The 15,261-nt window shown below is 41.4% G+C and overlaps 1 protein-coding gene across 4 annotated transcripts in view; it reads right to left on the bottom strand.

Annotated features, from left to right (window-relative positions):
* Positions 1–15,261, bottom strand: part of dab1a (DAB adaptor protein 1a) — a 254,109-nt gene that overhangs the window by 76,227 nt on the left and 162,621 nt on the right. For all 4 annotated transcript variants that reach the window (XM_063001305.1, XM_063001302.1, XM_063001303.1 and 1 more), the window contains exon 4: positions 10,724–10,822. In XM_063001305.1, coding sequence (XP_062857375.1) covers positions 10,724–10,822 — 99 coding nt within the window. The remainder of the gene's footprint in view (positions 1–10,723; positions 10,823–15,261) is intronic.

The following is a 15,261-nucleotide window of genomic DNA, read 5'->3' as shown; positions in this document are numbered from 1 at the left end:
ATTCATATTTGCTTTTCTTTTCGTTTAAGGTACATACTTTTATGTCAAAATTCACTATAGCAAACACTGAATTAAATTATTAAATGGCCGGAGTGATTTTCATTGGGTAGGGCTACACTGAAACAGCTCTAGAAAAGGGCTGGTGCAATAGGGGGTGCAATGAGTTTTACAGAGTGAAACAGGGATTATTTTATTTTAGAAAAAAAAAAAATATGGAATTAAAATCATATCTAGGGACTTACGTTTTTATTCAGTTTCATTTAATAAAAATGAATAAAATCAGCATTTTAAAATTTGCAGGTTTATTTCATTCTAATAATTTCAAAATTGTGTATGAAAAAAACAATATATACTGTATATATATATATATATATACAGTGTATCACAAAAGTGAGTACACCCCTCACATTTCTGCAAATATTTCACTATATCTTTTCATGGGACAACACTATAGACATGAAACTTGGATATAACTTAGAGTAGTCAGTGTACAGCTTGTATAGCAGTGTAGATTTACTGTCTTCTGAAAATAACTCAACACACAGCCATTAATGTCTAAATAGCTGGCAACATAAGTGAGTACACCCCACAGTGAACATGTCCAAATTGTGCCCAAATGTGTCGTTGTCCCTCCCTGGTGTCATGTGTCAAGGTCCCAGGTGTAAATGGGGATCAGGGCTGTTAAATTTGGTGTTTTGGGTACAATTCTCTCATACTGGCCACTGGATATTCAACATGGCACCTCATGGCAAAGAACTCTCTGAGGATGTGAGAAATAGAATTGTTGCTCTCCACAAAGATGGCCTGGGCTATAAGAAGATTGCTAACACCCTGAAACTGAGCTACAGCATGGTGGCCAAGGTCATACAGCGGTTTTCCAGGACAGGTTCCACTCGGAACAGGCTTCGCCATGGTCGACCAAAGAAGTTGAGTCCACGTGTTCGGCGTCATATCCAGAGGTTGGCTTTAAAAAATAGACACATGAATGCTGCCAGCATTGCTGCAGAGGTTGAAGACGTGGGAGGTCAGCCTGTCAGTGCTCAGACCATACGCCACACACTGCATCAACTCGGTCTGCATGGTCGTCATCCCAGAAGGAAGCTAACGCACAAGAAAGCCCGCAAACAGTTTGCTGAAGACAAGCAGTCCAAGAACATGGATTACTGGAATGCCCTGTGGTCTGACGAGACCAAGATAAACTTGTTTGGCTCAGATGGTGTCCAGCATGTGTGGCGGCGCCCTGATGAGAAGTACCAAGACAACTGTATCTTGCCTACAGTCAAGCATGGTGGTGGTAGCATCATGGTCTTGGGCTGCATGAGTGTTGCTGGCACTGGGGAGCTGCAGTTCATTGAGGGAAACATGAATTCCAACATGTACTGTGACATTCTGAAACAGAGCATGATCCCCTCCCTTCGAAAACTGGGCCTCATTGCAGTTTTCCAACAGGATAACGACCCCAAACACAACCTCCAAGATGACAACTGCCTTGCTGAGGAAGCTGAAGGTAAAGGTGATGGACTAAACCCAATTGAGCACCTGTGGCGCATCCTCAAGTGGAAGGTGGAGGAGTTCAAGGTGTCTAACATCCACCAGCTCCGTGATGTCATCATGGAGGAGTGGAAGAGGATTCCAGTAGCAACCTGTGCAGCTCTGGTGAATTCCATGCCCAGGAGGGTTAAGGCAGTGCAGGTTAATAATGGTGGTCACACAAAATATTGACACTTTGGGCACAATTTGGACATGTTCACTGTGGGGTGTACTCACTTATGTTGCCAGCCATTTAGACATTAATGGCTGTGTGTTGAGTTATTTTCAGAAGACAGTAAATCTACACTGCTATACAAGCTGTACACTGACTACTCTAAGTTATATCCAAGTTTTATTTCTATAGTGTTGTCCCATGAAAAGATATAATAAAATATTTGCAGAAATGTGAGGGGTGTACTCACTTTTGTGATACACTGTATATATACACACACATTTATATTTATACTATTTAGCACAATAATTTTTGTCTTCTGCTGCTGAGGGATACCCGATTGCATCCGAGGAGAGCATGTCGCTGCTCATGCCTCTTCCGACACGTGCACAGCCCTCCTCTTCTTGCCTCTGCATTCTGCACAGACGTCTCTTCCGCCAATCAGGGTCCTTACACTGCGTATGAAGACCCACCCACCCACAGTCCGGTCCCCGCCCGCAGATATGGTGGCCAATTCGTATCTGCTGCAGGCACTGCCAATTATGCCCAGCTGACCGGTGGCAATGGCGAGTTTCAAACCGAGAAGTTCAGAATCTCGGCACTGGTGTGAGTTTTATAATGTTCTGATTAACATTGAGACAGCGTGAGAGGCAGAAATACATAATCAAGTCTCAAAGCAACTTTACAAAATCTAGAACCAACAGACCAGAAAACCCTATTGAGAAAGGAAGGAAAAACAAGGAAAAACTCCATTGAAAAATTACAGGAGGAAATGTTCAGAGGAATAAGACCCATCCTGCTTTGGGGGACTGAAGAATTCAATCCATCTATTGGAGTGTTTTTTGGGACAGGCGATGGAGAATCTTCAAAAAACTCCACATAGTAACTAAAGACAAGGATCAAACTTCTGTTTCCCATTGTAGTAAAAAATGAATGTATTTTGTGTATGCAAATGCTTGACTTGACTTTGGGTTGCAACTTTAACTTGGTCTTCCAAGTTTTGATAAGAGTCCCAATGTTCCTCTCACTCAATTGGTATTGGTGGTGCTACTGTTGTTCTCTTCTGTAGTCCTTTCTCTATATAGCCAACTTTCCTTCATCACCTAATATCACCTGCCCACCCTGATCTCTTGTAAAACCATAATGACAAAGTTCAAGCTCTTTAGAGATGCTGTTATGGCCAAAATCAGACCCTTGGCCAGGTCTATTAATTCAGAAAGGCTTTAAGACATGAACTGTTTATAACAGCTGATGGCACTGAGCGACAGCACGGCTGTAACAGTGTCTAGCACAGGAGAACAGATAGTTGGGGTTTAATGAGCAAGAAAGCACATGGGAGTGGACAGTAAAGAAAAAAAAGGCCAGAGAATGAGAGAGATAGATGAAGATGAAGAGAGATAGGAGGATAAGGTATGGCCTTGGCTGTAATAGAGGACAGCACTTCTCAGATCTAATAAAAGCTTTAAAACAGCCACAATGACAGGACCCAGTCATTCTGCCTCACGGCCTATCACAGTGATATACACTCCGGCTTCCAGCACACCCACACACGCTCCACAAAACACACACACCGAGCTGTCCTCCATTTTTCTATAACAGATTTAAGTCATGGGATTACCAGCACGGTGACACAAGAGCTCTATAATAGAAACGAACAGCCGAGGCTAGAGTGTCATCAGCCTCTTCAGAGCCATGCCAACACTTCACAAAAAGCTCTTTAAACCAGCCATCTGTCTGAGTACCAGTTACGGGATGGCATGCAAAAATATTTCACTAGGTAGAGCTACGCTGAAACGGCTCCAGAAAAGGGCTGGTGCAACGGGGGTGCAATAAGTACAACCGCACCTGGGTCCAGATCGTTATAGGGCCTCTTTATAACAGAATGAAACTAGCTGGTATTTTATTGGGGGGGGGGGGGGGGGGGGGATTATTTAGGGAAGATACAAATTATTTCCAAGACATTCAGTTTAACTGGTCAGTTTAATAAATTCTAATAAAATCAGCAGTTTTAAAATACCAAGGTTGCAGGTTCAGTGTTGCTAATAATTTCAGTTGCTTATACAAAAATAAGTCTCTTTTAGTTAATTAAATATAGCAAAAACAAGCTGTAAGATCACCAGTTCACTGAAGGGCAACCCAACAACCCCACCCACATACTCACCCCACCTACTACCTCATTCACCAAAGCCATCCACTCACCAAACTCAGCCAATAATTCACAGCAACTGATCACTCACTCACAACACCCATTACCCACCTACTAACTCACCCAACACACACACCCACTACACACATCCACCCACTAACTCACTCACCCACCCACCCGCTACCTCACTCACCAAAAACACCCAGTCACCAAACTCACCCAATAATCCACTGCAACTCCCTACCTCACTCACAACACCCACCCACCCGTTCACTCACTCACCCACTCAACCTACTTACTACCTCATTCACCAAAGCCACCCACTCACCAAACTCAGCCAATAATTCACAGCAACTGATCACTCACTCACAACACCCATTACCCACCTACTAACTCACCCAACACACACACCCACTACACACATCCACCCACTAACTCACTCACCCACCCACCCGCTACCTTACTCACCAAAAACACCCAGTCACCAAACTCACCCAATAATCCACTGCAACACACTTCCTCGCTCACTCACTCACAACACCCACCCAACCCACTCATTTACTCAACTACCCACCTGCTAACTCACCCAAAACACACTCACTCACCCACCCAACCACCAACTCACCCAATAATCCACTGCAACTCACTACCTCACTCACTCACATCACCCACCCAACCTACTCATTCACTCAACTACCAACTCACCCAAAACACACCCACCTACTAATTTACTCACTCTCCCCCCCCACTTACTACCTCACTCATCAAAAACACCCAGTCACCAAACTGCAACTAATCCACTGCAATGCTCTCACTTACCTAAAACACTCACACAACCCACTCATTCAACTACCCATCTACTAACTCACCCAAAACACACATCCACTTCACTCACCCACCCACAAACTCATTCACTCACTCACTCTCTCAACCACCCACTCAACCCACTTAATACCTCACTCATCAAAAACACCCAGTCACCAAAATGCAACTAATCCACTGCAATGCTCACTCACTCACCTAAAACACCCACACAAACCACTTATTCACTCGACTACCTACACACACCCACTTCACTCACCCACTCACTCAACTGACTCACTCAACTGACTCACTCAACTTACTACCTCACTAATCAAACACCCAGTCACCAAAATGCAACTAATCCACTGTAATGCTCACTCACTTAAAACACCCACACAAACCACTTATTCACTCGACTACCTATCTACTAACTCACCCAAAACACACACCCACTTCACTCACAAACCTACTAATTCACTCACTCACCCAGCCATTTAACCCACTCACTACCTCTTTTACCAAGAACACCCAGTAACCAAACCCACCAAAGTTCAAAGCTTATAAGCCTTACCAGGAGTCCACATCAATGTAATCCTGAGCTACCAGTCCGTTTCCAAAATCCATCCAGCAGATAAATATGGTTAATGAATATCCAAAATAAACTCTTGTCTACACAAGTAGAAATATGCATACATTAACAATGTGTATTTACAATGGAGGTTAGCGCATAGCATTAGCATTACTACCTTCCATAATACTTCCAAAATATAAATTATACCAAAAATAATGATAACCATTTCCTTAATAACAGTAGTAAGCAGTACCTACATCTAGGCGTCAAACATTTCAGTTTCCTAGGAAAGAAGCTTTAAAATATCCAAAATGATCAGCAACATGCAATGCAGCAAACAAACAGAGTAGCAAACCACTTTAGCTTTCCTCAGGAAATGCTGTGGCTACTTCCTTTATAGAAGAAAAATATCAGTCATTCCCTCTCTGTTGCCCCCTAAGGCAAATCAAGACAACTGACCAAAAGTAACTTCATGGTGTTGGCAACCATGTCTGTTACAAGCAAGCAAGGATGACAAACCCAGACCCACAGGACTCATGTTGCTATGCTGATCTTTAAATATCAATATTTATTAAAATAATGTAATAGACTAAAGTGATTTACAAATATACATCAATATCATTGATTATATTTACAATTATACTCCATACATTCATTCTCAAGTATTCCTGCCCAGCACCAATCACCAATTCGTCTCAGGGCACCACTCACACATTTATTCACTCTCTCACACACTTACTCACTGGCAATTAAGAGCAGCCAATCGACCTACTTGCATGTTTTTCAGAGATGAAGAGAACCTTAGGGAGATACCCAGAGAAACATGTAAATCCCTCACAGACGTTCAATGGATCCTATTCATTCAAATTATCCTCCAGGCCACCAACAGAGGATAGGTCCCTGCTGAGTCTGGTTACTCTCAGGGTTTTTTTTCCCTGTAATTTTAGGGGTGTTTCTTCTTGATACTGTTGCCCTTGGCTTGCTTAACAGGGGTTTTTGGCCTGTCGGTCCTGGATTTTGTAAAGCTGCTTTGAGACCATGTCTATTGTAAAAAGTGCTATATAAATACATTTGACTTGACTTGAATGGAGGTGAGGATTAAACCCAGGTCTACTGGACCTTTTTCGCTGTATAACACCCACTCTACTAACTACAGCAGCAGCTAAAAACTTACAAAGAAGCCTAGAAGACTAGTGTATTTTAATGTGTTCCTACTGACCTGGAAAGTGCTGCTTCAGAGTTTAAGAGCAATACTAGATAAATCTTGTAATAGATGAAATGCAAGTGATCCCTGTAATGAACAGAAGGCATAAACAGGATGAATAAAGTGTCTGGGCTGGGCTATACTGTTTTAGGAGATTGACAATATGTACAAAAGCTAATATTTAAAAAACTTGAAAGCAGTATTTAAGGCAGACAGTGGTAAAGATGCTTTACATTTACTGCATATTTAAGCAATAGAACACGAGAGGGAGTGTGTTATCGCGATAACACACGACCTCGAGTGTTCTATTGCTTTTATACAACAGTTTTTACAAAATAAAGAAAGAAAATATATCAAAGAAGCCCTGAATTTCATAATAAATATGCTTTAATATTGACAATACCTTCCGCCAAAAAGTAGTTCCACAACGAATATAAAGTTTAACACTACAAAGCAGACATCCCAAGTTGCAAAAACTCATTTCAGGGAGGTAAGAACAAGAAGAAGAGGGCAAGAACCTCCGAAGGGAAAAAAAGAAATAAAAAACCTCTCGTACACACCAAAGGATTATGGATGATAACAGAACTTCTAGGAGCTGCTAACTGGGCTATTAAGCTAACTATTCGCGTTACAAACACATTGATGTTCCCTACATAGTGCACTAGATTGTGTATCAGATCACGGATATACGTTCCCTATATAGTGCACTAGATAGTGAATTAGACAATTGATTTATGTTCCCTACACAGTGCGCTAGATTGTATATCAAATAACGGATTTAAAACGCGATCGGGAATAAGGTCTGTGTCGCCTGCGTGCGCGTTTGTGTGCATGAAGCTTGTCGTTAATGGCAACGCGTCAGCGGAGTAATACAGTTATGGTGTGAAAAGAATCACGAATATCAGCACAGTTAGAACGCTTCTCAACCAATCAGATTGTAAGGTCTGAACTAACTGTTGTATAAAGAGCAATATACTGTAGGTGGTACGTTGGCCAGTACTCACGATGCTGTAATTAAAATCTGACCAAATCTCCCTACTCACACACAGAAAAAGGTCAAAGACACTGTTGTACACCCATAAATAACACCCCTGTTTCACAAGCGCTTCTCCTGGCACCAATGTCAGAACATACTGCTATGATTTATCAGCAGTGTCATCTATCCTCGCCGCTAATCTCCATAAACCATCACCAGGCTCAATACAGCCACCAGTCTGTAACATGACTCAGTCAGACAAACGGTGGCATTAAAATCTTTTCCTCCCTAACAGTCTAGGATATCATTCATACTTAGAAGAGTGGACAATAAAGTAGTGGTTTACAGTGGTTCCAGATGTGTGTTCCAGATTCTTATATAAGTGCATTTAAGTGCTTTCAAGTGAAGTCTGATAATAATACTGTAGAATAATAATAGAATAAAAGAAAAATCTTGGTTATGCTTTACTTTGAAGATTTCAGCTCACAATTCGTCAACAATTTAAAATAATTACACATGATTGAGTTTAAACCTGTGAAGTGCACGGCCAGTTTCAGCAAAGGTCTTCAACTTTCTATGGCACACGGTGCATCTTTAAGTAGAGTAAATTGCCCAGATCTTACAGTTAAATGACATTTTTATAGTGAGTTTTTATAGTGGGTTTATTAGATGGAACCAACTTCATGTGTATTGATCAGGAATACAGCAAACATGGATGCAGTGTTGCCAACTCCTCAGTAAGGAAAGTAGCTATTGGCTGTCCTAAAAGTCGCTAGAAGTCGCTAAATGATATCATCGCCTAATTTGCAAAAGGGTTTACCAACTTAACTTAACATAACTTTACCAACATCTACATCAACCAGGCTTTGAATTCAGGCTTTGATTCCCACTCCTTTCTGCATTTTTAAATGTACAGTTTAGACTGAGACATGATAAGCTAGCTAGCTAGATGTTAAGCTTATTTTACAGAGAGGCACACACACAGTGGAAGAGGTGAGTAAGTGACGCGCGATTTATTTGAAGTCTGGACGTGGTGTGGGTCTCCTCTCTGCTCTGACTGCAACTACTGTGAGACTGACCGCCTGTGAGTGCTTTGGGACGGGGGAGGGGCTCACGGCAGCACCCGCTGCTCGCTGAGGACAGTAACTGCAGAGCGATATGTACTTTCACGTCCGAGTCTCCAAAAGTCTCCAATAACACCTGAAAAAGTCACGAGATTTGTCGCTAGATGGGTCTAAATACTCGATAAAAATAGCAACAAAGTCGCTAAGTTAAGAGAGGTGGATAAGACACAGCAGCGCTGCGGGAGTTTTTAAACACATCACTGTCACCGCTGGACTGAGAATAGTCCACCAACCAAAAAAATATCCAGCCAACAGCGCCCTGTGGGCAGCGTCCTGTGACCAATGATGAAGGTCTAGAAGATGACTTTAAGTCTACAAAGTGGACCAACTAGGTAGGAGTGTCTAATAGAGTGGACACGGTATTTAAAAACTCCAGCAGCACTGCTGTGTCTGATCCACTCATACCAGTACAACACACACTAACACACCACCACCATGTCAGTGTCACTGCAGTGCTGAGAATCATCCACCACCTAAATAATACCTACTCTGTGGTGGTCCTGTGGAGGTCCTGACCATTAAAGAACAGGGTGAAAGCGGCTAAAAAAAGTATGTAGAGAAAGAGATGGACTACAGTCAGTAATTGTAGAACTACAAAGTGCTTCTTTATGGTAGGTGGAGCTGATAAAATGGACAGTGAGTGTAGAAACAAGGAGCTGGTTTAAATGTTATGGCTGATCAGTATGTATATACTGTAAGTCCTAATTAATAAGATAGTAAGATTATGGTATTTTTTTTTGGCACTGCTAACCTCAAGCAGACTGTTTTCCTCTAATGTAGGTCAGCAATCGCTTTCCTGAAAGCTAGCACATGAACCCCAAGTCAGACACCGTAAGCCCTACAGCATTCTATTTCGAGACATCTATTCAATTAGGCCGGTTTGATTTCCCTCGACAGTGTCCCCTTCTTTCCTCTCTGGAAAATGCATCATTAACACAGGCTTAGACCTCCTAGGGGAACCCCTGCCTCATGTCAGGACCAACCCGCAGAGCTGCTCTGAGTCCAGGAAACAAACACAACATACTGCAGCTTTGAGAGGAGGCACTAGAGCCCCATTTAACCAGCTCACAATGATGCTTTATGAGCCCAAAACACATTAGCTCGGTAAAACCTTTCTTAAAGCCCTCACAAATTTCATTCACAGTGCTAAATACCACTCACAGGGCCAACAGTGTATTACAAACGAACTCCACTCAACTTTATTGTCATTACATTATACAAACACAAGATGTGAAAGTACATCCTTGTTGTGTTGTTCTGGATGTGATTTGATTGGTTAGAAGGCTTTTTCTATCCATTGTCTGTTTTACCACCACTTGATCCTATTCAGGGTCGCAGTGGGTACGATTCACTGGGGACAAAGGTAGGAAACACCCTGGCCAGTCTATCACAAAGCAAACACACACACTTATACCTAGAGGAACTTTAGCATCTCCAATTAACCTGACTGCATGTCTTTGAAATGTGGAAGGAAACCGGAGCACCCAGAGGTGACACTACACACAGACTATAGGGACTACATTTCTCCAAATTTTCCCCCCAATTTTCTCCCCTAATCTAGTCGTATCCAATTACCCTGACTGCATTAGGCTTCACCTCTACCGATACAACCCTCCACTGCTGACTGAGGAGCCTCGCAACTGACACACGCCCCCTCCGACACGTGTGCAGTACCGACTGCCTCTTTTCACCTGAACGAGGCGAGTTAATATGTGGATAAGCTTTGTGCACTGAGCGCCAAACCCTGATCAGCATTATTCCCCAACTCTGTGCAGGTGCCATCAATCAGACAGTAGAGGCTGCAGTTGCACCAACTGTTGTTCATGTAGCTGCCCAGCCCAGCCGGAAGGCAGAGCTGAGATTCGATACGATGTATCAGAGATCCCAGCTTTGGTGTGCTAGCATATTTTACCACTGCACCACCTGAGCGGCCTAGGGACTACTTACTACTACTATTTAGGACTACTTTGTTTTTATATTATTAAAAACAACTGTCATAGGAATATAATCACACCACCCTGTTGCTGATTGTTCTTCCATAACTTCCATAAATATAATAGTGGATATTATTTACTGTTTATGATTTGTATATAAGTACAGTGCATGCTTCATCCAGAAACTTAGAGATGAATAAATTACTTACTCAAATACCCAACCACCCACCTTGACCTTGCAAATGCCACGCAGTCGACTTACCCCTGACTTCTCATCGAAGATTTTGATCCCGCTAAAGGAGACGGTAAGAAAGACTTTCTGCTTGTGTTCTCCTTTCGAGCGCGCCGAAGCTGCAATTCCCTACAGACAACATAGAAAAACAGAGATTAGATTACTGGAGCTAAAGCTGATATGAAAGTACTTGGTCTTTGTATCAGTGTTTCTTATTTAGGAAGACTAGTGGGATTACTTTAGTGGATATGCTACTAAAACTCTAGATTGTCGTCAAATAGTACTTATGTACCAGCATAAGTGCAATTAAGTGCAATGTCATAACAAGTTTAGCTGATTATTGCAGGCCCCTAAAGTTCCCATGCCTACAATGCTACGGGGAAACAGTTACATCAAAGCTTAGCTATAGAAATTAAAAAGACCAGCACATTACGCCAAATATGCCACAATCAAACAGGTACTGTTTTGGAATCACAGCTGGCTACATGTGTGAGATTTAGAAGACAAAAACATGTTAACATTTACAGCATTTAGTAGACGCTTTTATCTAAAGCGACCTACAATTATGACCAAATTTTATGCTATCAAGTGAGGATTTGCTCAGGGGTCCAACAGTAGCAACTTGGAGGTAGTAGGAATTGAACCAACAAACTTTGAATTCCAAGTTCAGTACCTCAACCACTAAAAGCTACAATTGCCGTTTTCTATCTGTATAATTTAGGGATAGGGGATTCACTATTTAAGCTTAGAGACTCATCTCAGTCGTACCTTGTAACTCGACGTCCCCTAAACTCCAAATCTTTGAAACTTGATGCCCTTTGTTGAGAAATTTGTACCTTTAAACTCAATGTCTCTCTTAAACTTTTGTTGAGTGCTTGGCTTGAGAGGTTCAGTAAAACATCATCAAAGTGCGAATATGAGACGAATCTGCATTTGTGTTGAATAACCATCAAATTCACTCTGAAAGCTCCACATGTATCTGTATTTAGCTGGATTTTCCTCCTGTTACACTTTTAAACTTGTGTTATAGCTCGGGGTGCTGAAAGTATTATATGTAGTATTATAAAGTATTATAAAGTATTAATGTATTATAACTTATTGTATTAAAAGAATGACATAGAAACACTAAACCTATCTTTATTATTACTGCTCATAAGTTCTTTCCACTAATGAGAGTACAATAAGTCATGTTAAGCTTTGTGCACCGCCACACTCCATAGGAAATAACAGCACAGACAGTGCAAAAACTATTTTGCTGCTTCTCATGTGAATGCACCCTTACTGAATTCACTAAGGAATACGGTATGCCAAGATCAAGCATCTCCATGATTACGACGCATAAGGAAACAATAAAGAGTTAAAGGTAAAGTGCAGGTTTATTGTATTCCTTATTGATTTTTAACTGTTTTCAATTGTATTTCAGTGTTTTTATATTATATTTGTGTTATTTTCAGTGTATACGTGTCAAAAACAACCCCATTATTTTACATTAGCCTAAAATATATTCAGTTCCACAGGACCATGGAATGCATTAACAGGTTTCCCATACATCCTTATGGGAAAAAAATACCTTGAAACTGAACGTCTTTTAAACTAGATGCCACTCCCAGAACCAATTGGCATCGAGTTTCAAGGTACCACTGTATTCTAAACAATTACATCATATCCAGAGCAACATGGGCTTTCAGATCTTGTGTGTATATTGTAACGTAATGACAATAGCTTAATATACCACTGTGGCACCTGTTTACACACTATGAAATCTTTGGAGCTCAAACTCACAATGTTTGGACTATTAGGGGAATGTTTTTCTGTTATGCCACCACCGAGGTCTGCATTATATCCCTAAATGGCTGTTTGGATTTGAAGTGCTTTTATTATGTGGAGTATGAAATAAGACACTATGCTGACAGGCAGCGTTTCCTGTGTATAACCCTCTCAATTAACATTAAAATCCTTTCCACCCAAGGTTCTCTGCCCATCAGTACCACTGCCCTATTTAGCCAGTAAGATGTTCTTAATCTCTGGCATCCCTTCGACTGCATTACTTAGCGTCAAAGTATTGGGCATGTGTCTATACCCCAATGGGCATGTTTGCAAGTTGGAACCTGATCTACAAGATGTTGTTTCTTTTAACGACCTTAAAGCTCCTGTCTGTTTCTTCATTCCCGTCTCCCCTATGTTGTTCAATAACATGGTGCAGCGATCAATCCCTTCTGATTGGAGGAGGTTTGGGAGGACATAAGTGGTAAGTACCTCCTGTGCAGAAGACTATATGTTTTCATTATTCACATCTTGAGATGCAAGTGCACTTACTTGGAAATAACAACATTCGGAATGTATTAGCCTTTCAGAGCCTTGTGCTTGTGCCATGTGGTTGGCTTCCAAACTGAAGGTTAAGTGTTCAAATGCTGAGGGGTAAGGATTTAAAGAACATCTTTTACTGATTGCTATGTCAGAAAAGCTTGTGGATTTTAAGGACAGAATACATTATAATATGTTTATAAGTATGGGTTCAAATGTATATATATAAGTATCAGTCATGTAACTGATTACAAACTGATACAGCTAGCATAAATAAATATTTAAAATAAAAATATATTTTTATACATTTATAAAGTGTGCCTTTTAAGCTACCAAATACATAGCTTCATTCAGCTACATTTTACATTTACATTTACGGCATTTAGCAGATGCTTTCATCCAAAGCGACTTACAATTGTGACAGTATACAATGTAAGCAATTGAGAGTTATGGGCCTTGCTCAAGGGCCCAGCAGGTGCAACCTGGCAGAGGTGAGACTTGAACTGGCAACCTTCTGATTACTAGTCCAGTAACTTAACCACTAGGCTACAAACCCAATTCCAAAAATGTTAAGATGAAAAAAACAAAACAACAACAACAAAACAATTCCCACAAGCAAACCAGATTTTAATTATGGGATTTTACCATCTACAGTACATTATATTATGAAAGGATTTTAAGAATCTACAGAAATTACTGTGAATTAAGGACAGGGCCAAAAACCAGTTTTGAAGCCTGTGACCCTGTATTGATATTGCCTTTTTATTAGAATTTTGGTGAATACAATTTCTTATCTTTAATTGTCATTAAAGTAAAATAATCTACTGAATTTAAAATTCAATAGCTTTTCTGACAGCTAGTCAGTGTTTCTAGGTGTCTCGCACTAATATCCTGTTCAGAACGAGATAATCCAGGTGGTATTTCTCTCTGTTTTTCTTATTTAACACTGGATATAGAGAAAAGTCACTGCCTCCAGAGTTCAGTACATATCCGAGTTTATGCTGTGCTTGTTGTGGGTCCAGGTAAGACGGTGAAGGATTAAAAAAGATAATGCAGGGTCATTACTTTACTATAGAGTGAAGCATTGTGGGAATATAGTTATAGATTAGCTGTCGAAATGAGCGAAGGGGTAAACAGCTCTGATCAATGACTGCCTGGCTTCCATTCCAATTAAATCAAGATGCAAATCATGCAACTGACCAACTCCGAGTTACACACTGGTACACACTGGTACACACGTACACCGATCAGGCATAACATTATGACCACCTCCTTGTTTCTACACTCACTGTCCATTTTATCAGCTCCACTTACAATATACAGGGGTTGGACAAAATAACTGAAACACCTGTCATTTTAGTGTGGGAGGTTTCATGGCTAAATTGGACCAGTCTGGTGGCCAATCTTCATTAATTGCACATTGCACCAGTAAGAGCAGAGTGTGAAGGTTCAATTAGCAGGGTAAGAGCACAGTTTTGCTCAAAATATTGCAATGCACACAACATTATGGGTGACATACCAGAGTTCAAAAGAGGACAAATTGTTGGTGCACGTCTTACTGGCGCATCTGTGACCAAGACAGCAAGTCTTTGTGATGTATCAAGAGCCACGGTATCCAGGGTAATGTCAGCATACCACCAAGAAGGACAAACCACATCCAACAGGATTAACTGTGGACGCAAGAGGAAGCTGTCTGAAAGGGATGTTCGGGTGCTAACCCGGATTGTATCCAAAAAACATAAAACCACGGCTGCCCAAATCACGGCAGAATTAAATGTGCACCTCAACTCTCCTGTTTCCACCAGAACTGTCCGTCGGGAGCTCCACAGGGTCGATATACACGGCCGGGCTGCTATAGCCAAACCTTTGGTCACTCGTGCCAATGCCAAACGTCGGTTTCAATGGTGCAAGGAGCGCAAATCTTGGGCTGTGGACAATGTGAAACATGTATTGTTCTCTGATGAGTCCACCTTTACTGTTTTCCCCACATCCGGGAGAGTTACGGTGTGGAGAAGCCCCAAAGAAGCGTACCACCCAGACTGTTGCATGCCCAGAGTGAAGCATGGGGGTGGATCAGTGATGGTTTGGGCTGCCATATCATGGCATTCCCTTGGCCCAATACTTGTGCTAGATGGGCGCGTCACTGCCAAGGACTACCGAACCATTCTGGAGGACCATGTGCATCCAATGGCGGTGCCGTGTATCAGGATGACAATGCACCAATACACACAGCAAGACTGGTGAAAGATTGGTTTGATGAACAT

The sequence above is a fragment of the Trichomycterus rosablanca genome, chromosome 9 (genome assembly GCF_030014385.1).
Source record: "Trichomycterus rosablanca isolate fTriRos1 chromosome 9, fTriRos1.hap1, whole genome shotgun sequence".
Classification (NCBI taxonomy): domain Eukaryota; kingdom Metazoa; phylum Chordata; class Actinopteri; order Siluriformes; family Trichomycteridae; genus Trichomycterus; species Trichomycterus rosablanca.
Note: the sequence above shows the minus strand (reverse complement) of the source record. Positions and strands in the feature narration are given on the sequence as shown.